The 24,186-nt window shown below is 34.4% G+C and overlaps 1 protein-coding gene across 5 annotated transcripts in view; it reads right to left on the bottom strand.

Moving 5' to 3' along the window:
- TRAPPC13 (trafficking protein particle complex subunit 13) overlaps window positions 1-24,186 on the bottom strand; it is a 41,612-nt gene that overhangs the window by 5,516 nt on the left and 11,910 nt on the right. For 3 of the 5 annotated variants that reach the window (XM_059417971.1, XM_059417972.1, XM_059417975.1), the window contains exons 3-9: window positions 23,619-23,718; window positions 21,793-21,877; window positions 10,197-10,324; window positions 7,360-7,432; window positions 6,030-6,074; window positions 2,873-2,890; window positions 801-934 (exon numbers count right to left, since the gene is read on the bottom strand). In XM_059417971.1, the coding sequence (XP_059273954.1) occupies window positions 801-934; window positions 2,873-2,890; window positions 6,030-6,074; window positions 7,360-7,432; window positions 10,197-10,324; window positions 21,793-21,877; window positions 23,619-23,718 (583 nt within the window). The remainder of the gene's footprint in view (window positions 1-800; window positions 935-2,872; window positions 2,891-6,029; window positions 6,075-7,359; window positions 7,433-10,196; window positions 10,325-21,792; window positions 21,878-23,618; window positions 23,719-24,186) is intronic. The other 2 variants (XM_059417973.1, XM_059417974.1) reach the window with 1 other exon arrangement.

Raw genomic sequence — 24,186 nt, 5'->3', positions numbered from 1 at the left:
CCCTTCATCTTTAACCTTACTAATGTCTCCATCATTCCTTCCCATGCCTCAGTTTTATCATTTGCAGGAAATGAAGAACAGTTTTAGATTTACCTCACTGAGTTATTATAAAAATTAAAAGACTGAGTGCTTCCAAGAGTAAAACATAAAATGCAAATGTCTAGGATCTTTTTATTTTTATGTGGAGGGAGGAATGAATAGGTAAAGCACAGGATATTTTTAGAGCACTGGGACTATTTTGTATAATATAGTAATGGTGAGTACATGTCTGCATTTGTTAAAACCCACAAAATGTAGGACATAAAGAGTGAACCCCATATTTAAACTATGGACTGTAATGAATAAAAGTATCAATACTGGTTCATCAACTGGAACAAATATGCCACATTAAAAGAAGGTATAAATTATAGGGGAACTATGAGTAGAGAGGGGCATGTGGGAACTCTGTTTCTGATCAATTTTTCTGTGAACATAAAACTTCTCTAAGAGGGCACCTGGGTGGCTCAGTCAGTTAAGCGTCTGCCTTTGGCTCAGGTCACGATCCCAGTGTCCTGGGATCCAGTGGCACTTGGAGGGGGGAGGTTTCACTGCTCAGTGGGCAGTCTGCTTTCCCCTCTACCTCTCCCCCTGCTCGTGATGTCTCTCTCACTCTTTCTCTCAAATAAAATCTTTAAAAAAAAAAAAGTCCCTAAGAAAAATAAGGTCTATTAATTAAAATACAAATTATAAACCATCTAAGAATAACAAGTGTTAGAAAAGTTCATATACTTAAAAACAAAAACGTTATAATTCATATTTACCATTCTCCAGCTTGGCTGACTGAGTTTAATTCTGCTACATTGTACATTATAGATGGTTCCAATGAAACTTTCTCCATAAACATGGGTGAGGTTGTAATATTCTGAATCTGGGCTTCCAGAAATACTTCATCAGTCTGAGGATATGAAAAAAATATCCACCAAAGTGTAATGGTATTTAAAATATTTACCTCAACAAAAATATCTGATCTAATGAAGAAAAAATATTAACCACAACTGTGATTAGTTCATGCCTGCAAATCAAAGTTATCATAATTAATGCAAGAAAAGAAATCTTCACCCTAACGTAATTAACAGGGGGAAAGTCAAGGGTTAGTTAACTGATAACTTGTCAAACAATGGATAGGGGATAACTACATTTTTTGTAGCAACATCCAAAAATAGTTATTTTACTGGAATTTCATTCATAAGATATCCTAGTTCCTCTAGTAAATCATTAAAATGTTAAAATGTCATTTAGTAAGATGAATATACCTGTGTACCTATCATTTCAGTGACATGTTAATATAATTAGGTCTTCATTATAATATTCTATCATAATATAGTTTCAATGGTCATATTATTTCAATTTAGAAAGTATAAAGACCACCAGTACAGTGAATAATCAGTCTATTTTATAATAGGATTTAACTTTTCAATTAAAGCAATTTGTTAGTGGCCATTAGTGATTTCTTGGTTCATTTCAAATGTACATTCAGGGAAAAAAATGAATTATAGTTGAAAGTCAAAGAACTTTTAAATCAAACACAAGGTATTCTGTAGCCTTAGAGACTAATGCTATTCAGCAATATTTTAATGAATGGGTAATTTAAATATGTACTTTTGTATAAAAATTTTATTTCCTAAAATTTAGGAATTAAAATTGAGATTTATATTAAACATCCTTCTTTACATGTGATTTGGCTTTTTTTGTATATATCTGAAGGGGAACACAGAACTTGGTTCATTTTCTAAATGAATCTGTATAAAATGTGACACACTAAGGATATGCAATAATTATTTTGTTCAAAAATTTCAGAGTAATATATATAAAAATAAATTTATAAAACAAGCTATGACCCAAAAAATTTGGCACTGAAGAAACGTTTTAAATATTAAATCCAGGAAAATGGAAATCATTTCCAAAAATATAATGATGAAGTTATAATGTAATATATTATTATCTAAACTAAAACAGATTCTTTAGTTCTTGGCACATGTGCTCAAATGAAAATTGAAATATAATGATTTATCAATCTAAAAGAATGTGCCACTTAAAAGCATTATCCTGTTACTTTTTCCTCAAAAAAAAAAAAAGTAAATATATCCCATCAATCCATTGCTTTAAAAACAAAATTACCACAGGCCCACATTTCAAATTTTAAAATGCATTTTTCTGCTTAAGTTTAGAAAGAGCTTAGATAAAATGGAAGAAAAACAAGCAGCATAATGGAAAATTAAGTTAGTTTAAGTTAGTACAAAGTAATTTGACACTTGAAAAATTAAGAATTCTGTGCTACAGCAGTCAATGTTGTTATCATATAAGTCATATATTATAAGCAAGTGCTGTTTATATTAAATAGAAATTTGAAAATATGACTTTAGCCAACTTGGGAACATTTGAGGTTCTTCTGTTTACTAATGTCAAAGGGCCAACTTTACCTGACCCAGACATAAAACTAAAACCACTGTGCATCTGAAGGTAAATGTCAACTAGAGAGTTTACCTCAAAGAATTAAAAGTAAAGAATCTTATTTAAGAAGATGTTGAAAAATCCAAGGCTATTTTTAACAAGGTTCACATGCCTCTTTTAGGAAGAACCCAAAGGAAAAACATTAAAAATGAGAGCATACTTGTTTCAGTATGATAATTTAATCTTCAATTTAATTTTTTCCCAAAGATAATCGATATAATATAAAAAGTATAAATTAGATACAGCTTTTAAAATCACATATGTGGTATTTCATAACTAACTTTGTTTTTCCACTATGTTTCATAAAGAAAGATTAATTAGGCAGAGTCAAAAAGTGGTAAGTAAGAAAAGCATATAAATTTATAATAAAAAATCAAATTACCACAGAACTGAGGTCACTCTAATGGAAAAATAAAAAAGAAAAATTAGAAAAATCAGAATTAAATGTTAAAGAAAAAGAATAACTAACTTTAAAATAAAATGCATTTCTGCATTTTTTTTTAATTTTCTAAACAAGACAGCATTAGTAAAACAAAGAAGTAAACAGAAAGTAACAAAGGAATATGACATTTTTCTAAAAAGGTGAAACTACTATGGTTAAATGAATGAAGAACACTACAGGTGAATATTTAAACAGGAGCAAATATTCAAGGACAAATTTGGGTGAGAAAGGTATAACCCATCTCTTTCTAGTTCTATAAATTCTTTACCTACACCGTAATTCTTCACGGATTACTTAGGATGGCTGTAAGTTCTCTTCTACAATCAGAGTAGATATACACTGTATTGTACACCTTTCCTAAATTTATCTAATAATGGAAGCATTTTTTTCAAGAAGCATCTTCAGTGACTAGAGTTCTATGCATTATACCTCAGGAAATGCTGAGCTAGACCACATCAGACAACTGAGAGTTTATTCTTTTCTTGTTAATATATTTTATAGTTTGTCTTTTTTTCATATATACTTCTAAGGCTACTTATTTATCAAGGGTCATCTCAAATGTTGCCTCTTTTGTCCAACCCATTGCTAAAAATACTTTTTCATCTCCGATGTTCCCAGAATCTAAGTACACTTCATGATCAGGTGGTACTTACATTGCATTTTTGTCATGTTTGTTTCCTCCACTAGATCTAAGTACCCTGAGGATTGGGAAGATGCCCAATTTATATTTAACTTCTCTCTACTACCTGGCATGGAGCCCTATTCCCAGCAGGTGACCCAATGTTTGAACCTAGTTGCTAATGTCACCAATCTTCTTTCCTATTTTATAAGACGGCAACAAAATTACTCATAACAAACTTGTTTTCCTTTCAGTGATTCACATATTGCTAGAATTATTAGAAACAGAGTAAAAAAACATGTTTGAGACAATTGTGGGGTTAATAAAAGTCAATGTGTAAGAACTACAGCACAAAGTAATAAACATCACCTACCGATATGTGTGTGGTTTATGAACTCCTATAATTTACCTGAATTTTCTAGTTGGGGTCAATAGAATCTGCTTGGCCCCATAGGCTGAATAGTATTTGTTTTCTAATAGGTGATACCGAATATCTTAGAGACCCTAAAAATACTATTTGTTTACTGCCGGTTTTTAAAGAAATATCTATTTTCAAAGGTTCAGAATTTTACATATTTTCTTAGTTGACATTTGTTGGCAAAGATTACAAATTTTGTTTATATATAATGTTAACTGAAGAAAGCAACATTCTGTTACTATAATTATAAAAACAGTACTAAACATAAGTTAGTAAAATCTGAAAGAGAACATGGATTAATGAAAAGCCCATTATTTTTTGGTGTGGTGGAATTGTGGGATTTTTTTCACCCTTCCTTTTTGGGGAGTATATCACATTTATAATATTATTCAAGGAATAACAAGTAATTTTAAAAACTGCAAAAATCACTCTAAATATTCATGTTATACAACTATTTGACAAGTATCTTAATCTACCACTACATTTGCAGCAAAGAAAACCTAAAATAGTTTAATATGTGCCTTCTTAGGAGCCAATTATAAGAAAAAAGACCACCTACAGCAGTTTGTTTCTAATTTGCAAACATATATACTCTTGCAAAATAGTTACTTATCTTCCCTCATACTATGGATGAACTCTTTCCTAGCAAAACAATAAATTAAGACCACTTAAAATTTAATAAGCGGAATAGCTATACTATAATTAATCAAAAGTATTCCAGTAAAACAAAAAAGGCAGCATACACATGTAGTATGGCAACTCCCCTAGCCCTGAAAAGAAATGTTAACTCTAAACTAGTAGGGGGAGCTAGTAATCCCCTTGATGAGACTGTATCTTCCCATGAAATATGCATTTTCTTTACTTATGTACTCCATATTCCATGTGCATTTGTAATTCTGCTTGGAATGCCTTCACTGATTTGACACTTTAATGTTTCCAACATCTATTATTTCCGTACTCCACTCCAGTTACCCTTCTCATCTTCTCTGAAGACTACTGTAAAATCTCAGCCCTAGACTTCATGCAGTACTTCAGATTCACGACATATACTATACTAGGTAGTTTTATTATTTTATGCACTTTTTGTCCTAATAGTACTCTACTGCAGGTAAGATTCCACTCTTGGTATGCCCATCTGTAGTACAAATTATATTGAATAAAAACTCAGATGCTGATGGTAAAAATACATGCAAATTTGACATAGGACTACAAATTTCTGATCATTAACTTTAGAGTAATAAAGACATAATTTTCATTTCAAAATACTGTATTTTAATATTTATGACTGTGGTAGGAAAGACATGACTTTTGCAGGAGTAATGGGCCCATTAGGAAATCGTTTTTTTCAGGAACTCCAGAAGCCAAGATAAAGTAGAATTTTTCTACTTTACTTTTATTGTTTTTTTTTTTTTTAAAGTAGAATTTTAAGAAAGAAATCCAAACAATAAAACCTTCTTCCTATGGCAAAATCTATTTTATCTCTTTTGTTCAAATAGAAGATAGATTATCTTCTACTCTCTAAGTTACCGTATTTTTATTTTTGCCAATCTTGTTTATTCCAAAAAGTACTTCTAACCATTCACTGAAGTTAATGAACAAACTGCAGCTGACACACTGATTTCCCAGGACAAAGAATTTAATTTACTGAGTTCTACTTGTCAATATTTTCCAAGAATATTAAATGATTTTTGCAGGGTTAGATTGACTACTTCAGAATCACAGTGTAAATATTTAACAAATTGCTATGGTTTTTAGATAGTAACAATACTCATTAAGTGGAAATTTAGGGCAATGATTTAATGAAAGGGGGTGAAAGCCTCATGAAATTAACAAAAATAAAATTCAAGATACACTGATTCTATATAATTTTAAAACAGCATATTAAAAGATCTACAATGAAATTATTCTCTTTTGATTAAACTTGAGGCTCATTTTTCACAAGTAATTCACACTCTTCTCAGCAATTTACTTCAACATGAAATGAAATGTAATACATCAGAATTTTAGTCAAGTAAGATCTTACTTTTAATCTGAATTCCTATTAAGTGCTAAACACTTACCTCTGCATTGTAAAATTTGGTTTTCACATCCAATGGTTTGAGAACCTAGTCGAATAAAGCATATCAATCAGAGGAGATTATCACTTATTTTTGTTTATTTATTTTTAAATCACAGGGTTATATCTGTCAAAGGCATTTTCTAATTTTAATTGTAAAAAGCTTTTTTAATAGGTATGCAATATTTTTGCAAAAACAACAAAAAACCCAAAAAACTATCCCAAATGTATTTATAAAAGACAACCATCATTTCTTAATTGGGTAATAGTCACATGAGTTACATGTGTGTTTACTCCATAGTATTTTTGTTATACTGAATATATGTATTTTATGTATTTTTCTCTATATATTTCACAAAAATGTTTATTAAAATAAGTGCATAAATCTCTTATTTTCTTTTAAAAGTCATGCAAAATCTTAAATGAGTGATACAGCAAAATTTTTTCTTTTAGAAGTTTTTTTTTTTTGGAAAGTTTTGTTTTTTTCAAGTAATCTCTACACCCAACATGGGGCTTGAACTCAAGACCCCACAATCAGGAGTCACATGCTCCACATAATGAGGCAGGTAGGTGCCCCAAAATAAATCTGGGTACATTTAATAATTTAATTAATTCCTTCTGTTAATACTTTTTCTTCCACTTAAAAACACATAGGTATGAAAAATACATATTGCATAATATCTAGATCTAATTTAAAGGGTTATATGTGGTCATCTCATCCCTAAAACCACTAAAACCAGTGGTTTTAACTATTTTTAATCACAGAGTGAAAACTCTGTATAAATACAAAACTCTACATATAAGTTTGGTGACTTATGGAATCCTGGAAGGAAGCGTGGTCCACTCAGCCCAAGTCAATTATCTTTCATTTAAATATTTCTTTAGAAACTTGATATGATTTATACTTAATTTATCTGGACTTTGTACTCCTTTTATCCCTCTTGTATATTCTTGTGAGTTTTGTCAAGGTATAAAAACAGGACAATCTTTTTTGGATAAAAATCTGTAAATAAGGGGTGCCTGGCTGGCTCAGTCAGAATAGTGTGCAAATCTTGATCTCGGGGTCATGAGTTTGAGCCCATGGTTGGATATAGAGATTACTGAAAAAATAAAAAAATAAACTTAAAAAAATCTTCAGGTGAAATATTACACTGACAATGATAATTTCTCTGCTTTTACTTAATTTAGTCTGACTTTAGATTTCTAGTACTATGACAAATGCAGATATATGAAGCTATTTGCTTTATTTGGAGGCTGTTTTCCCTGCAGATAGATAGGAATAACTTCACAGGGGAAAAAAATCTGTAAACTATTTACACAGTCACATTTAATACCTGAAATTTGAAGAATTTTCTAAAATACATTTTTTCTCCACCCTGAGTTGTATAGCTCACTGCACACACCAAGCTGAAATGGAAAGAAATCTCTGAATTATCTTTGATTTTGTTTAATAATAAATCTAATACACCTCAATTTTACTCACAAATTTGGAAAATATTATAAACAATGGTGTAAAAGCGTAGCCAAATGAGCCTAGAGTAGGGAAAAAGAGTTTTAGCTCTTTTTATATTTATAAAAATATAATTCAATGAACAAGAAAGCTTTGATTAGCAAAATTAAATATACAATAGTGAAATATATTCCAAAACAAATCTGAAAAATCAAATAGTTAAATGTACAAATTAAGTTTATAAAATTTAGAAGAAAAAATATAAATTCAAAAAAATTCTAGGATGGGTAAAGACTTTTTAATATAAATGGGCAATGGAAAGGAAAAGAGTCATAAATGTATAAACTGAACAAATCAAAATCATGTTAAAATAAAAAGCAGACAAAATGGGATAAAATACTTCTAATGAAATGAAGAGAAATCTCATAAGCAAAACATTAGTATCTTGCTCAAAATAGGAGGAAAGGATATATAGATAGATGACAGTACCATAAATGGCTAACAAAAAGGTGAAAACATTCAGCCTCACAAGAGGTCAAAGTAATAAAGTAATGAGACATATTTTTTCCACTTCTTAAGATTTAAAAAAATTTCTTTTACAGGTGTTACCAGGATTTGTGAGGGGTTAGAGAAAGTGACTCTCTCTACACTGCTAGTGGTTAAAAGAGATTTAGAAAACAAGTCTTAAGTAAGAGTCTTAAAAATGCTTATATGCTCCTATGGTAAACCCACTATAAGCAGTCTACCACAGGAAATACTAAGATGCTCAGCACTGTATTATTTACAACAGCGGAAGACTAGAAACAATCTAATGTCCAATTAGTAAACAAATTAAAGTATATGGTCCAAGCACATAAGATAAAACTATCACAAAAAGAATGTTTTCACAGAATATTGACTCAAGTGGGAAAATGTTCACAGTGCACTGAAAAAGATAAAACCATGGGTAATATGATCAAAATTTTGAAAAGTATTATTTATTTATATAAATATGTTACATAAACACACATAAAAAACTAGAAAATCATATACTAATATTTTAATAGCAGTTACACTCAGTGGTGAAAATACAGGAAATTTAATTTCTCCTTTTAAGTTAAGTGTACATAAGCCAGGTACTAGGGATGTAGTATTGTTCAAAATACAGTAACTGTTTTCAAGTGCTCACAGTAAAAAGCAGTATAGCAGGGTATAGATTTTTTGAAGCCAGATTTAGATTTGAGTTCCACTTCTTATTTACTATTTAATTCTACAAGAGACTCATCTTCTCTAAAAGGAAGGTTTTTATACATTTAATAAACTTCAATAAACTTAAATTCTTAATAAAATTTAATAGTTGTAATAAATATAAAATTTAAATAAAAATAAAATAACAATTTAATGAATTTCAATAAACTCTATTTCAACAAGTACTGACCACTATTCTCTGCTAGATCATGAGGACACAGCTGACTTCATGGAACTCGTACTCTAACGGAAATGACAGGCACAAGTAATTAATTTTAAGCAGAAGACTAAAAAAATGACAAGTTATGGAATATATTAGAATATATTAAAAGGGGTATTTAATTTAGTCTTGGAGGTTAGGAAAGCTGCTTTGAGAAGTCATGGTGAATCTGATATATGAAGAAGTGAAAGTAAGCTAAACAAACGAACAGAGTTATTCCTTAAGAAGGGAAAAATTTATCTCAAGTCTTGGAGGAGTGCAAAGGAAAGAGACTTCCAATATCACTTAGTATAAAACAGGGAGGAATGAGAAAAGGTAAGAACTAAAGCAGCTCATACGGATTAGGTTCTAGAGAACTTTGTAAAGCCAATACAAAGAATTTTCTATGGATAGTGGTCGGTCACTGAAGAGTCAAGTGACTTATCCAAGAACATGTAATTAATAAATGATGGAGCTGAAATTTGAACTCTTTAAATTTTGACTGCAAAGCTCATACCAACCACAGAATATATACTAAGAAGTGCCTACAAAAGAGATTTCACCACAATGAACTGATTAACAGCTAATATTATATACTACTTTAAGCCAAGGAAGAGAGGCAAAATGGTGACATAAGTGGAGATGAAAAAGGTGGGATGACATACAGTTAGTAAGAATTAACAGGACTTTGTAAATTTATTGTATGTGTAAATGGTAAGGCAGATGGAAGTTTAAAATTATTTAGATGGCTGAAATTTTCATATCTGCCTCTCAAAGAAAAATAGAGGATTCACATTCATATGCCAGGAATACAGAATTTGATATATATTTTTTTTCTCAGAGCTTATCTTACTTTGGTTCTTTATTTCTGAATTTTCAGGATAGAATATATATAAATAGTTAGAAACGGAACTGAAAAGTTGTACAGAACTGAAAAGCTGTAATTTAAAAATAAACACTATTAATGTCAGTTTCTAGCATTTCAAAAAATAATTAACATACATTTGGTCAGAGTGGTACCTGGGTTTTAAAAATCTGCATGGCTTTTTATTTTTTGGATAAGATTGTCTGTAGATGCAAACATGAAAACAGAAATACAGGAAAATAAATTAAGATATTTTCCCCTAAAAAACAAACATTTTGTTTCAAGTCTATGATAAGCATGTAATCCTGCAACATTAAATTCCTTCTTAAGTAGATTCATAGGCTTGATACTAAATGGACATAAAACGAAAATTTCAAATAAAGGCATACATAAGGAAAAGCCTTTGAGAACTAGTAAAATTAATCCTTACATGTGTGTTCCAATTTCCTTCACTTCATGGTGTATGACATCATCAATACAACAATCAGGTTTAAGTTCAGCCACTGCAGTATTGGAAGCTGAAAGATTTAAACGCTGAGAACTTGTCTGAAGATCAGCCTTGAAAAAAAGAGATAAAAAAAAAAAATCCAAATGAGACTGGGTACCTACAGGGTGAGGCTGGATATGAGTGAAAAGAATAGGAGATCAGGAACAAGGAAGAAGGGCCGATGCGGAGCAACACTTCTTAGTGTCAGTCTTTCTACCACAGCTCTGCAGCTTAAAACCACATTAATGGTTCATACAAGTACACCAAAATCAAATAAATAAAATTAGCCAGAAGTAGGGGGAATAGGTAATGGAATATGAACAGTACCAAATGAACACAACCACAATGGGAGGGAGGGAGGGATGGGAAAAAAAACTAACCTAAGGAAGCCTGGCTAACAAATGCTACAGACAAAAAGAATGGCACGGGGATACTGCACTCTAGCTAGTACGTTTGCTTGTATTAGCAATTCTGCAACTGTTATGGGCCTACCACAACCAAACCAAAAAATACTATGGATAATAAGAGAGAAGTTTCTCCCCTCTGGAGAAAAAAAAGGTGTAAATGAGGAAAGGGAGAAGAGGCTGCAATGAAACTTTTGGTGTTGAGTTGGTTTTAAAACATACATACAGATGGATAATCCAGAAACAAATATAGATAGATGTGCACACATGTGCTACTATAGAACACTAAAAGATAAATTACTATTCAAAACAATATAAGGTGGGGCGCCTGGGTGCCTCAGGAGGTTAAGCAGCTGCCTTCTGCTCAGGTCGTGATCCCGGGGTCCTAGGATCAAGTCCCGCATCGGATCTCAACCTGAGGCCTGACTCCACAGTAGGCAATTAACAAATATGTGTTGAATACTGAATGAATGAATGAATGAATGAATGAAGTTATGATGAAATTTTGATGCAAATGTCAAGAAACAGTAAAGACCATGTTAGGTAATGGGGATTGGGGAGGTTTTTGCATAAAAGCTTGGATTCTATCAAGTCTCTGTTTCTTTTTTAAAAACTAACAGGTTTTCTGCAGTTCATTCTAACCTAACATTCCTAATGCTAGGCAGTGTGAAACAGGATATTTATTGGTGCTCTTTGATCATTATGTTCAGTTATAAAATAGTAGGAACTCAAATTTATTGGGCTCCATCTATGTGCAAGGCCTTGTTCTAAGTTTATTATTCATTTAATATCCACAATCCTGAAGTAGGCAGTCATACTATTCCCATTTTATAGACAATAAAACCACGGCAGAGGGAAATAATAACTTCCCCAAGGTTATACAACTAGTAAGTAATGGAACTGAGATTAAAAATTCCTTAAACATTTTAAAAACCTGAGAAAAAGGTATTAAAAAAAGAAACACTCAAACCCATGGGCTTTCTGTTCAGTATGTTTTCCTCTGTGTCATTTTTAAAGTATTAATGTATTTTAATGTATATACAGCTAAACACTTTCATCTTTTTCTTTTTTTTTTTTAAGATTTATTTATTTATTTATTTGTCAGAGACAGAGGGAGAGAGAGCGACTGAGCACAGGCAGACAGAGAGGCAGGCAGAGGCAGAGGGAGAAGCAGGCTCCCTGCCGAGCAAGGAGCCCGTTGCGGAACTCGATCCCAGGACCCTGGGATCATGACCTGAGCCGAAGGCAGCTGCCCAACCAACTGAGCCACCCAGGTGTCCCTCATCTTTTTCTTTTTTGCTATTATAAATAATTCTGCACCAAACATTTATTTTCTTATTACCTATTATGTGTTTAGGGAAAATAGTGTGGAGAAATGGAAGACTGGCTTGGGATAGGAGAATTTTTTTTTTTTTTCCAAGAACTATTTGACCTTGGGCGCCTGGGTGGCTCAGTGGGATAAGCCGCTGCCTTTGGCTCAGGTCATGATCTCAGGGTCCTGGGATCAAGTCCCGCATCAAGCTCTCTGCTCAGCAGGGAGCCTGCTTCCCTCTCTCTCTCTCTCTCTCTCTGCCTGCCTCTCCGTCTACTTGTGATTTCTGTCAAATAAATAAATAAAAATCTTAAAAAAAAAAAAAAAAACAAACTATTTGAGATCCAGACCTGAGCCAAAATCAAGAGTCAGAAGCTTAAACGAGTGCACCCCAGGGGAATACAATTTAAATTTCAGGGTAAGGGGGCACCTGGGTGGCTCAGTGGGTTGGGCCTCTGCCTTTGGCTTGGGTCGTGGTCTCAGGGTCCTGGGATCGAGCCCCGCATCGGGCTCTCTGCTCAGCGGGGAGCCTGCTTCCCCCTCTCTCTCTGCCTGCCTCTCTGACTACTTGTGATCTCTGTCTGTCAAATAAATAAAAATCTTTTAAAAAATAAAATAAATTTCAGGGTAGGGTCTATGCTGCAATTTGGATGAGGAGAATTTAGGAAAAGGGTAAGGAAGAAACAGAAGGAAGCCTTTCAGATAAGTTAAACAGAGTCAGCAAAACATCTTAAATATGAGAGTTCAGAGGTGTCTTCAAAAGCCATCAGAAAAGAATTTTTTACTTAGCAAAAGCTGAGAAAGACAATTATCATATGGTCTTACTTATTTGTGGAACATAAGGAATAGCATGGAGGACATTAGGAGAAGGAAGAAAAAAATGAAGGGTGGGAATCAGAGCGGGAAAGGAACCATGAGAGACTCTGGACTCCAGGAAGCAAACAGGGTTTTAAATGGGAGAGGGCTTGGGGAGGATGGGTGAGCCCAGTGATGGGTATTGAGGGCACAGATTACATGGAACACTGGGTGTCATATACAAACAATGAATCATGGAACAGTACATCAAAAACTAAGGATGTACTCTATGGTGACTAACAACATAATAAAAAAATTAAAAAATATATTAGTGTAATATTTTTAAAAAGGGAAAGAATTTTTTATAATTAAGGGATTTATATTCAGGAATAGAGAAAATATATTTTCAAAGATCTAGAATAAGCTTCAAGAGGACAGAGGCCTTGACTGTTTTTTTTTTTTTAAGTTTAGTTTTGTTTTTTTTTAACAGATTTTATTTATCTATATGAGAGAGTGAGTGAGAACACAGAAGCAAGGGGAGCAAGCAGGCAGAGGGAGAAGCAGGTTCCCAGCTGACCAGGGAGCCTGGTGCGGGGCTTGATCCCAGGACCTGGGCACACGACCTGAGCCAAAAACAGACACTTAACTGACCAAGCCACCCAGATGGCCCTACTGTTTTCTTTCCCTAGCAACTATAACTGTGCCTGGAACACATTAGAAATAGAAATTCTTGGGTACCATTTTAGACTAATCAAATCAGAAACCCTGGGGATGAGCTTTGGCAGTCAGCATTTTAACAAGCTCTCCAGATGATTTTAATACTTCCTAAAGTTTGAGAACAACTAGTATACACAAAAAGAGTTATCTGTTTTATTTCCAGTACAATAATTATATTGTTTTGTTTATATAAAAATATTTTTAAATGTAGCATGTTAATATTTTCAGATACAATGCTGGATTTTTTTCAATTAAAAAGAAAAACCTAGTGGGTTTCCAGTTGAACATGGTAGACTATACAAGCATTTTTATTGTTTTAGTGTTGTTTTTACAACACTAAGCTGACAAAAGAATTTTTAAAAGTACAGATTCACAATCCCTCTTCTTTGATTTCAAATTCCCAGAGTTGTAAAAAATTAAAGTTTTAAGGGCAGAAGTCTGGGTATCTGAAGTAATAGCAGCAGGGTAACCATGAATTTCCCAAGTCATCCATAAAACAAAAACAAAAGCAACTAAAACTAAAGCTTGCGTTAATATAATTAGAAAGCATCATATGTCCAAACTTCATATTACCTGTAAGTAGACATATATCAAATTTTTACAAGCTATTTTTCATGTTCTTGTCATGAACCTTTGCAAAGAATAAGGGAAGTTCAGGGGAATTTGAGCTGAACAGAAAGAGAAGAGGTAGGTCTAATACTGATCTAAACCACTTTCAGAAAGACAAAGTCTATTCTAAGCATGAAAATACCAATAAAGTGCATTACTGGAAGATAAGAGCACGGTCTCCAGGGAAGGGACTTAACAGTTGTTTGACAGGAAAGAAAACAGTTCAGGGTTTTGAAAAACAGTTCAAAGGAGAGACACCTTTTAGAAACTGTGGATTGAAGAGGATAAATTTAGGACACTACAATTCACACGAAAAGGGAAAATTTGGGGTGCTTGAATGGCTCAGTAGGTTAAGCATCTGCCTTCAGCTCAGGTCATGATCCCAGGGTGCTGGTATCAAGCCCATCAGGCTTCTTGCTCAGTGGGGAGTCTACTTCTCCCTCTACCTCTGTCCACTGCTCCCCCTGCTTATGCTGTCTCTCTCTGCCAAATAAATAAATAAAATCTTAAAAAAAAAAATTGAGGAACACACAACCCCATTCTCCTCTGTCAGCCTCCCCAAAAGACACAGTAAAGAAACCACACTTTGTGCACAATGCTTTAAGAGGGTGTTGTTTTTTTTTTTTAAGATTTTATTTATTTATTTGACAGAGAGAAATCACAAGTAGATGGAGAGGCAGGCAGAGAGAGAGAGAGAGAGAGAGAGGGAAGCAGGCCCCCTGCCGAGCAGAGAGCCCGATGTGGGACTCAATCCCAGGACCCTGAGATCATGACCTGAGCCAAAGGCAGCGGCTTAACCCACTGAGCCACCCAGGCGCCCCAAGAGGGTGTTTTTGAATTAGGAATATCAAAGCACCCAAACTGCATTTCACAGAATGCAAAGCCTCCAACAGTTTTCATCTACACAAAAATAATGTAAAAAGAAAATAGGTGAGAACTGAGAAAATTCACTGATAAAAACTGCCACCCAAAACCAACAGTGAACTACTGTATCTAAGAGAAAAATGAAAAATATTTAAACAATTAAATACTCTCAAGAGAACACTTGAAATATAAAAAAACACCTAGAATGAGAAATTTTAAAACTAAGGCGAAATTTGTTGTTGTTTTAGAATGGGGCTAAAATTTTTTAAGAGAAGAATGTAGATAGTTGATTGAATTTGGGAAAGAAGAAAAGGACACAAATCATATTAGAAACGTGAAATGACAAACGAAATAATGGAATACACCTACTATTAAAATACAATCCATGAAAACTTTCTAGAAATAACAGATCTAAATCTACATATTCAAAGGGTGCACTTGCTATCAGAGAAATGACATTAAATGACCAATTCTAAAACATACAGAAAAAAAAATCCCCCGGGCCTCCAGGAAAAATTATCAAATTTCTTACAAGGCAAGAGAGTAAGACTGGCATCAGTCCTCTCAAAAACAGCATATATATATATCTAAGTAACAAAGGAACAGCATTTTCAGAAGACATAAAGAAGGAAAATGTAAACAAAGGATTTTTATATCCAGCCAAACTGTCTTCCAAGTATTAAAAACACTTTTGAACATTTTAAGGCTCAGAGGATATTACACCCACAAGCATGTCCTGAGCAATCTATTTGAGAAATCTCCAACCAACCAAAATGCAAATAAAAATGGGAAGATATGGGAAGGGGGTAAAGGGAATGTAGTCTAAGCAATAAGTAAGAGTTAAAGGACACTATTAAAGACTAAAAGCCCTACAGTAAGCAGCTAAGTATGAAATAGTGAAGGTGGGAAGTATCATAAAAGGCAAAAATATAAAGGCAAAACATAAAACAAAAATACAAATTAACAAAAAATTATTTGAAAAATAAGGAACTGAAACACCTTACATGGGGAAAAAAGGCATACCAGATATAAAAGAATAGGCTTACTATTTAAAAACAAAACAATGTGACCTCTTTGAAACAAACCATATAAACTTATAGATACATGTGAAGGGACTTAATTTAGCTAATAAAAAAATTCAATATGGCTCACAAATCAAGACCCAACTATGTGTCGTATAAAAGAAACATAAATAAAAATAAAAGAATTGGGCACCTGGGTGGCTCAGTGGGTTAAAGCCTCTGCCTTCGGCTCAGGTCATGATTTCAGGGTTCTGGGATCAAGCCCTGCATCAGGCTCTCTGCTCAGCAGGGAGCCTGCTTCCCTCTCTCTCTCTCTCTCTCTCAGCCTGCCTCTCTACCTACTTGTGATCTGTCTGTCAAATAAATAAATAAAATCTTTAAAAAAAAAAAAAAGGATCGAGGAAGGCTAAAAATAAAAAGATGGACAAAGGCACACCAGGCAAATGGAAACAGTAACAAAACCAGGTGGTGATATAGGCACCCAACTAAGATTCAGGCAAAAAAGCATTAAACATGGAAAGGAGGAAACTTTTAGTGCTATAAGCAACAATTCAAAAGGAAGAATGAGGGCGCCTGGGTGGCTCAGTTGGTTAAGCAACTGCTTTCGGCTCAGGTCACGATCCCAGAGTCCCCAGATCGAGTCCCGCATCAGGCTCCCAGCTCCATGGGGAGTCTGCTTCTCCCTCTGACCTTCTCGCCTCTCATGCTCTCTCTCACTGTCTCTCTCTCAAATAAATAAATAAATAAAATCTTTAAAAAAAAAAAAACACAAAAGGAAGAATGACTAAGCGCAAAGTGTAAAAAAAAAAAAAAAAGCACAAAGTGTAAGATACAAATAGTAGCACAATAATAATATGAGATTAGCATGTCACTTTCAGTACAAGACAGACCAAGTTGACAAAAAAAAAAAAAAAAAAAAAAAAAAAGGAAGTAAAGATGCAGGATACCTGACACCACCATCAGTAAGATAAATCTTATGGATCTACATATCTAGCTCTACAGTAGATAAAAGAAAATAGACCTTCTTCTCAAGAACACATGGAATATTCATTAAAAATTAAATTAGGTCACAAAAACTAGCAAATTCTTTAAGTAGGACTAAAATAAGAACAAAATTTTCACAATGCAATTAAACAAACTATAGATCATTAACCAGAAAAAAACAAAAAACAAAAAACCCTTTCTATCTCAAAAACCTATTCAACAACTCAGGTAGAAAGGAAAACAAAAATAAAATTATAGAATTGTTTAAAAAGTAATTTTAATGAAAATGCTATACATTAAAATCTGTAGAATATATCTAAAGCATCAATCAGAAAAAAATTCACTTTTATCAACAGAAATAACAGAACAAAAATTTAAATATTAAATCCTCAGCTGAAAAATCTAAAAGAGAACAAAGTAAAAAATCAGAAGCATAAGAAAGGAACTTGTTAAAAGCAAAAATCAATGAGGTAGAGAATAAAAAAACATAAAATACAAGTAATGAAAATAGCTTTTTGAAAAAAAATTAAAATATACAAATTAAAAGCTAGTTTAATGAAGAGATTAAAAAAAAGGAAGCAGAATTATGCAAAGTAAGAAATGACTAGGGAAAAATAACACCAAATAAGAATAAGCTTTTTTAAAAAGGATTTTATTTATTTATTTGAGAGAAAGAGAAAGTGAGAGAGATCATAGAAGGAAAGCGTAAGGCTGACTCCTGGCTAAGCAGAGAGCCCAATACAGGGCTTGATAGCAGGACCATAGGATCATCACCTGAGCCAAAAGCAGGTGCTTAACTGACTGAGCCACCCAGGCACTCCTGTGAAGAAATTTTTTTTTTTTAAGATTTATTTATTTGACAGAGAGAGGTCACAAGTAGGCAGAGGAAGGCAGAGCGGGAGGAGGAACCAGGCTCCCCACTGAACAGAGAGCCCGATGCAGGGCTTGATCCCAGGACCCTGAGACCATGACCAGAGCCAAAGGCAGAGGCTTAACCCACTGAGCCACCCAGTTGCCCCTGTGAAGAAATTTTTAAGAGATTACTTTGCAGACCTGTATGCAAATACTACCTAAATTGGATCATTTCCTAGAATAAAACAGTTTAACAAACTGTTACACGCCTTTAGACATAAAAAGTTTAAATGGATCTCCATAGGAAAACAATGCAAATGTTATTAAGAAACTTACCCCATTAGACACACAAGCTCACATGATTTCACAGAATTCTGTAAACCCTACAAAACCCACATAGTCTAAATGCTCTAAATACACTGTTTTGAGGCACTGGAAATGAAGGAAAATTATCTAAATCTTTATTTGAGAGATCACTGAGGAAAAGGGAAAGGCAGAAGCAGACTTGCCACTGAGTGGAAAGCCCAATGAACGGCTCGTTTCTAAAACCCTGAGATCATGACCTGAGCCAAAGGATTAACCAACTGAACCGCCTAGACATTCCTTCCCTTTTTTTTTTTTTTAAAGATTTTATTTATTTATTGGACAGACAGAGATCACAAGTAGGCAGAGAGGTAGGCAGAGAGAGAGGAGGAAGCAGGCTCCCTGCTAAGCAGAGAGCCTGATGCGGGGCTCGATCCCCAGATCCTGGATCATGACCTGAGCCAAAGGCAGAGGCTTTAACCCACTGAGCCACCCAGGCGCCCCTCCTCCTTCTTTAAAAAATTATTTTTAGGGGCACCTGGGTGCCTCAGTGGGTTAAACCGCTGCCTTCAGCTTGGGTCATGATCTCGGGGTCCCAGGATCGAGTCCCGCATCGGGCTCTCTGCTCGGCAGGGAGCCTGCTTCCTCCTCTCTCTCTCTCTGCCTGCCTCTCTGCCTACTTGTGATTTCTCTCTGTCAAATAAATAAATAAAATCTTTAAAAAAATTATTTTTATTAACATATGATGTATTATTTGCCCCAGGGGTACATGTGTGCGAATCATCGGGCTTACACATTTCATAGCACTCACCATAGTACATACCCTCCCCAATGTCCATAACTCAACCATGCTCTCTCTACCCACCAACCCTCAGTTGTTTTGTGAGGTTAAGAGTCTCTTATGGTTTGTCTCCCTCCCCATCCCATCTTGTTTCATTTTTTCCTTCCCTATGCCTTAACCCCCCTGCCTTTCCTCTCAAATTCCTCATATCCAGGGAGATCATATGATAATTGTCTTTCTCTGATTGACTTATTTCGTTCAGCATAATACCCTCTAGTTCCACCTATGTCGTTGCAAATGGCACGATTTCATTTCTTTTGATGGCTGCATAGTATTCCCGTGCGTGTGTGTGTGTGTGTGTGTGCGCGCGCGCGCGTGTGTATATGTCTCTCTCTCTCTTACATCTTCTTTATCCATTCATCTGTTGATGGACATCTGGGTTCTTTCCCTAGTTTGGCTATAGTGGACATTGGTGCTATAAACATTGTTTTTTTTTAAGAAACCATAATACTGACATCTAAAACTGAATACCCAACATAAAAAAATGAAAAATATAGACCAGCATCATGCTGTGATTCCTCACCTATAACCTCAAGTTATTCTGATGTCAAAAATGGCTTATGTGTATATCATGAATCTGAATGTTTTACCTGAGAAACTAAGATAATTCTTGGTGGGCATTGCACAGTAAACATTAGCCGCTATTAATATTAATACCAAGGCCTTTATGCAAATTAAAACTGAATAAAGCCAACATAAATATAAATACATATTTAATAGTAAGTATGGTATCATATTATTTACTCTTTTAAATACTGACTTAAATCATATGCACTTGCTGATTTATTCACTTTTATGAAAATAAATTAATCATTACTGAATGTCAACTGTATGCCAGGAAAAAAAGTATATATTCTCAAAGCTCAAAGTCAGATCTTTTCATAATCAATGCAGAGGTTGGCAAACTTCTTTAAACGGTCAGATAGCAAGGCGCCTGTGTGGTCCAGGGGTTAAGGCCTCTACCTTCGGCTCAGGTCATGATCCCAGGGGGCTGGGATCGAGCCCTGCATTGGGCTCTCTGCTCGGTAGGGAGTCTGCTTCCCTTTCTCTCTCTCTGCCTGCCTCTCTACCTACTTGTGATCTCTGTCTGTCAAATAAATAAATAAAATCTTAAAAAAAAATAAAAAAAATAAAAGGTCAGATAGTTGGGGCACCTGAGTGGCTTAAGAGTCTGCCTTTGGCTCAAGTCATGATCCCAGGGTCCTGGGATCAAGTCCTACATCAGGCTCCCTGTTCAATGGGAGTCTGCTTCCCCCTCTGCCCCTCCCTCTGCTTGTTCTCTCTTTCTTTCAAATAAATAAATAAAAGCTTAAAAAAATAAAAAAATCAAAGTTCAGATAGCAAATACTTTAAACTTTACAGGTTATCCAATGTCTCTGCAAACTCCCCAGTTGTAGTCCCAGTAGTAGCCCAATATCTGCCCCAGATAATACCTAAATGAATGACTGTGGCTGCTGCCAATAAAACTTTATTTATGGACACTGGCATTTGAATTTCATGTAATTTTCACATCCAAAGTAAGATTGTTTCTTTGAATCATTTGAAAATGTTGAAACAATCCTTAACTCCAAGGCCTTACAAAAACAGGCAAAGAGACCAAATTTGACCTGCAGGCTATAGTATGACAACCCATGGTTTAATAAAAGGCAGATACTCCATCCATAGTAAGACAAGCATACAAACACGTATGAAAAACTCTGCATCCAGTTTCTGGTAGTTGGGTCCTATATGAAATTTGGAATACTGGCTCTATGAGGTCCTTTTCAATTCTAACACTTGCTGATCATTTAAAAACTCATTTTAATTGGACTTCCCTTCCAGCAATGCTGCAGTAACATAAAGTTACCATGTGAAGATAGCCTTGATGACTTCTGCCCGACCTACAGTAAATTTTTACTTTCTTTATATTTAGTTTCAAATTGTTTGAATTAGCATATTCTATCTCTTGATTTCTAATGCTGGCAAGAATATTCTTCTTTTTAAGATTTTTATTTATTTGACAGATCACAAGTAGGCAGAGAGGCAGGCAGAGAGAGAGAGAGGAGGAGGAGGCAGGCTCCCTGGCGAGCAGAGAGCCCGATGTGAGGCTCGATCCCAGGACCCTGGGAACACGACCCGAGCCGAAGGCAGAGGCTTTAACCACTGAGTCACCCAGGCACCCTGGGAAGAATATTCTAACTGGTGTATTTCCTACAAGCTATCCCATAACATGCTTTCATATCAGTCTTCCAACACAGTGCCAATACCTTTGCTCATAAGTCCCCACTGACTGCCCACTGCCTTAAAAAAAAAAAAAAAAAAAGCTAAAACCTTTAGCTGTCAGCTGGCTTTCGAGATGCTCCACTCAATGGCTACTGCACATCTTTGTACCTTATCTACTTCTATCAAGTGAATTCTGTTCATGGCTACAAGAACACATTATGGATGCCTATGTATGGGCTGATTATCATGTTTTGCTTTTCCTCTGGGTCCTACTATTTTTTGAAGATCCTGTTGCATACCTTCTCCTCTAATATGTCCTCAAGACTGATGCAATCATCTGTGATCTTTCCTCCTCTTCCAAATTCTATTATGTTAATCACAAAATAATAAAAACTGAAACCTTTAACTGGTATACTGTCTCACCCAAGTGATCACAACTTTTGAGGATAAGGAAAAATCATTCTGTGCTTGTTACCATATTATCTTACACAATTAGGTGTTCAATTAATGCCTGTTGTTAATGACAATTAAAAAGTCCAGTATCAAAGTGCATCTTAATGAAGTTTCAAAAACATAAGAATACAAATTAAAAAGTTAAAAAAAAAAATATATACCAAGCAAGAATGCCACTTACTTTTACTAATATATCTTTTACAACTTGATTGCTATCATTATGAACGCTGATGTAACTGGAAAAGGTCTCTCCCAAAAAAATATTCCTGTGAAATAAAATAAACTTTTAGGCAGAAATCTACTCATATTTTAACACACATAATCTATATAAGCACCGCTGAGAACTTAAAATGGAGAAGAATTTATTAAAGGATAATGATTAAGTGAAATACTGCTTCAGCATTTCTTTGTGTACCCTATGCTGCTCATTCATTACCCAGTACACTTGAAAATACTGATGTAGTCTATAAAATATGACATAATCTTGGCTCTCAACTACTGTACAAATAGCCTATTTCCCTAGATATAAGCCACTGAAATTAGATCCATATTTAAAGTCTTAATGATTATTTACTGACGAGGCTAGAAAAGGCAATTTTTGAAATAACTTATGCCCTGAATCTAGTAGAGACCCCCAATTGATCTGAGTATTTTTTTACCAATTTGTCTTATTTTTCTAAGTTACTCTAACACAAATTCTTTATATTTTTTGTAAGGTAAGTTTTATAAAAATACCTGTTTATAAATATATATTACACAAAAACCTATAAATATATTTCACATAAATTTTTAAATATGAACATAATTCCAAGCTTTCAAGACACCAGTCAATAACTACATTTTGTAAACCTTTTTTAAACCTAAAAATTCCGGGACGCCTGGGTGGCTCAGTTGGTTAAGCAGCTGCCTTCGGCTCAGGTCATGGTCCCAGCGTCCTGGGATCGAGTCCCATATCGGGCTCCTTGCTTGGCGGGGAACCTGCTTCTCCCTCTGCCTCTGCCTGTGCTCGCTCTCTCTCCCTCTCTCTCTGACAAATAAATAAATTTAAAAAAAAAATAAAAAAAAAAAAACCCTAAAAATTCCATGTGGTCTTAAATTCTCTCAGTTGAAAACAGAAAAACCAAGGGCTTCTACCTCATTAATAACCCAGAAGTAGAGAAGAACTAAGAGTAAGAGAAGGAATAAAAATTGACAGTTCCTAATTAGCTGAGAAGTCTGATAGCTTATGTTAGGAGAGGACTATGAAACTGAACAAGAAAGCAGCTTTCTAAAAGACATTTAGAGGGGCGCCTGGGTGGCTCAGTGGGTTGAAGCCTCTGCCTTCGGCTCGGGTCATGGTCCCAGGGTCCTGGGATCGAGCCCCACGTCGAGCTCTGCTCTGCAGGGAGCCTGCTTCCTCCTCTCTCTCTCTCTCTGCCTGCCTCTCTGCCTACTTGTGGTCTCTGTCTGTCAAATAAATAAATAAAATCTTTTAAAAAAAATAAATAAATAAAAGACATTTAGATTAAGCCAGTTAAAAGAAAAGGAATATAGGCTACTAAAAAATGCAGTAAGATCTAAGGAAGAAAGTTAAAATTTAATCGTCCCTAGAAACCACTATTCATACTTTGATATATATATATATATATATTTTTTTTTTTTTTTTTTGCAGTGTGGTGGTGGTGGTGGTTTGGAGGAGATGGCAGAGGAAGAGGGAGAGAGAGAATCCCAAGCAGGTTCCACACCCAGGGTGAGCCCAGTGCAGCGCTTGATCTCACCACCCAGAGATCAAGACCTGAGCAGAAAGCAACTTAATTAACAGAGCCACCCAAGGAGCCCCTTTTCTTTTTTTGTATCTTTTTTTTTTTAATTAAAAAACTCCCCCAGAATCACTAAGTATAATTCTGGTAAAACCTTTTTTTTTTTTTTTACCACTTAAATGTATGAGTATTTTTCCATTCATTAGTTATTTTATGAAAATATAATTTGTAATGGCTTTAAGTATGGCTTATGTCAACACATTCTTACCCGAAATTCTGTGGTAAAGTCAACATTTCACCCAACATTAAAATTTCTGCACCATTTACAGTTGAAGGATCATCTCTCATGAGTTGGTTAAAAAGATCTCCTATAGAAAGAGAAAAATGTAAATTCTAAAATCTATCTTGTAAATAAGTTTTACTGCCACAAAGAAAGAGCTGGTTGAAATACTTTAAAAAAATGCTTTAACAAAAATCTAATTTATTATCTTCACTACAACAAATTTATGACAAAAAATTTGAGTTCCATAGAGAATGAATGCTTCAGAAACAAAGGAAAATGAAGGCCATCAGATACAAAATATAAAGAGCTCCAATAATTTTAAAGGGAATGGCTAATATACAAGTTGATGGACCATGTGAAGATAAATAAAATTCTGATATCATGACTATGAATGTATCCTTACTAAAATTAAGTTTCTTATTGCTACGGAATATCCATAGTATCTTGACTTAAGCGATTATGAGTAAGACCTACTATGTAAATGGCCACTACTTACATCATACAAAGAGACAACAAAGAATGCAGCAAAGAGTTAGTATAAGACTGGCAAGAC

The sequence above is a fragment of the Mustela nigripes genome, chromosome 12, assembly GCF_022355385.1.
Source record: "Mustela nigripes isolate SB6536 chromosome 12, MUSNIG.SB6536, whole genome shotgun sequence".
NCBI classification, from domain to species: Eukaryota; Metazoa; Chordata; class Mammalia; order Carnivora; family Mustelidae; genus Mustela; species Mustela nigripes.
The sequence above is the reverse complement of the archived record's forward strand: the minus strand, read 5'-3'. Positions and strand labels throughout refer to the sequence as shown.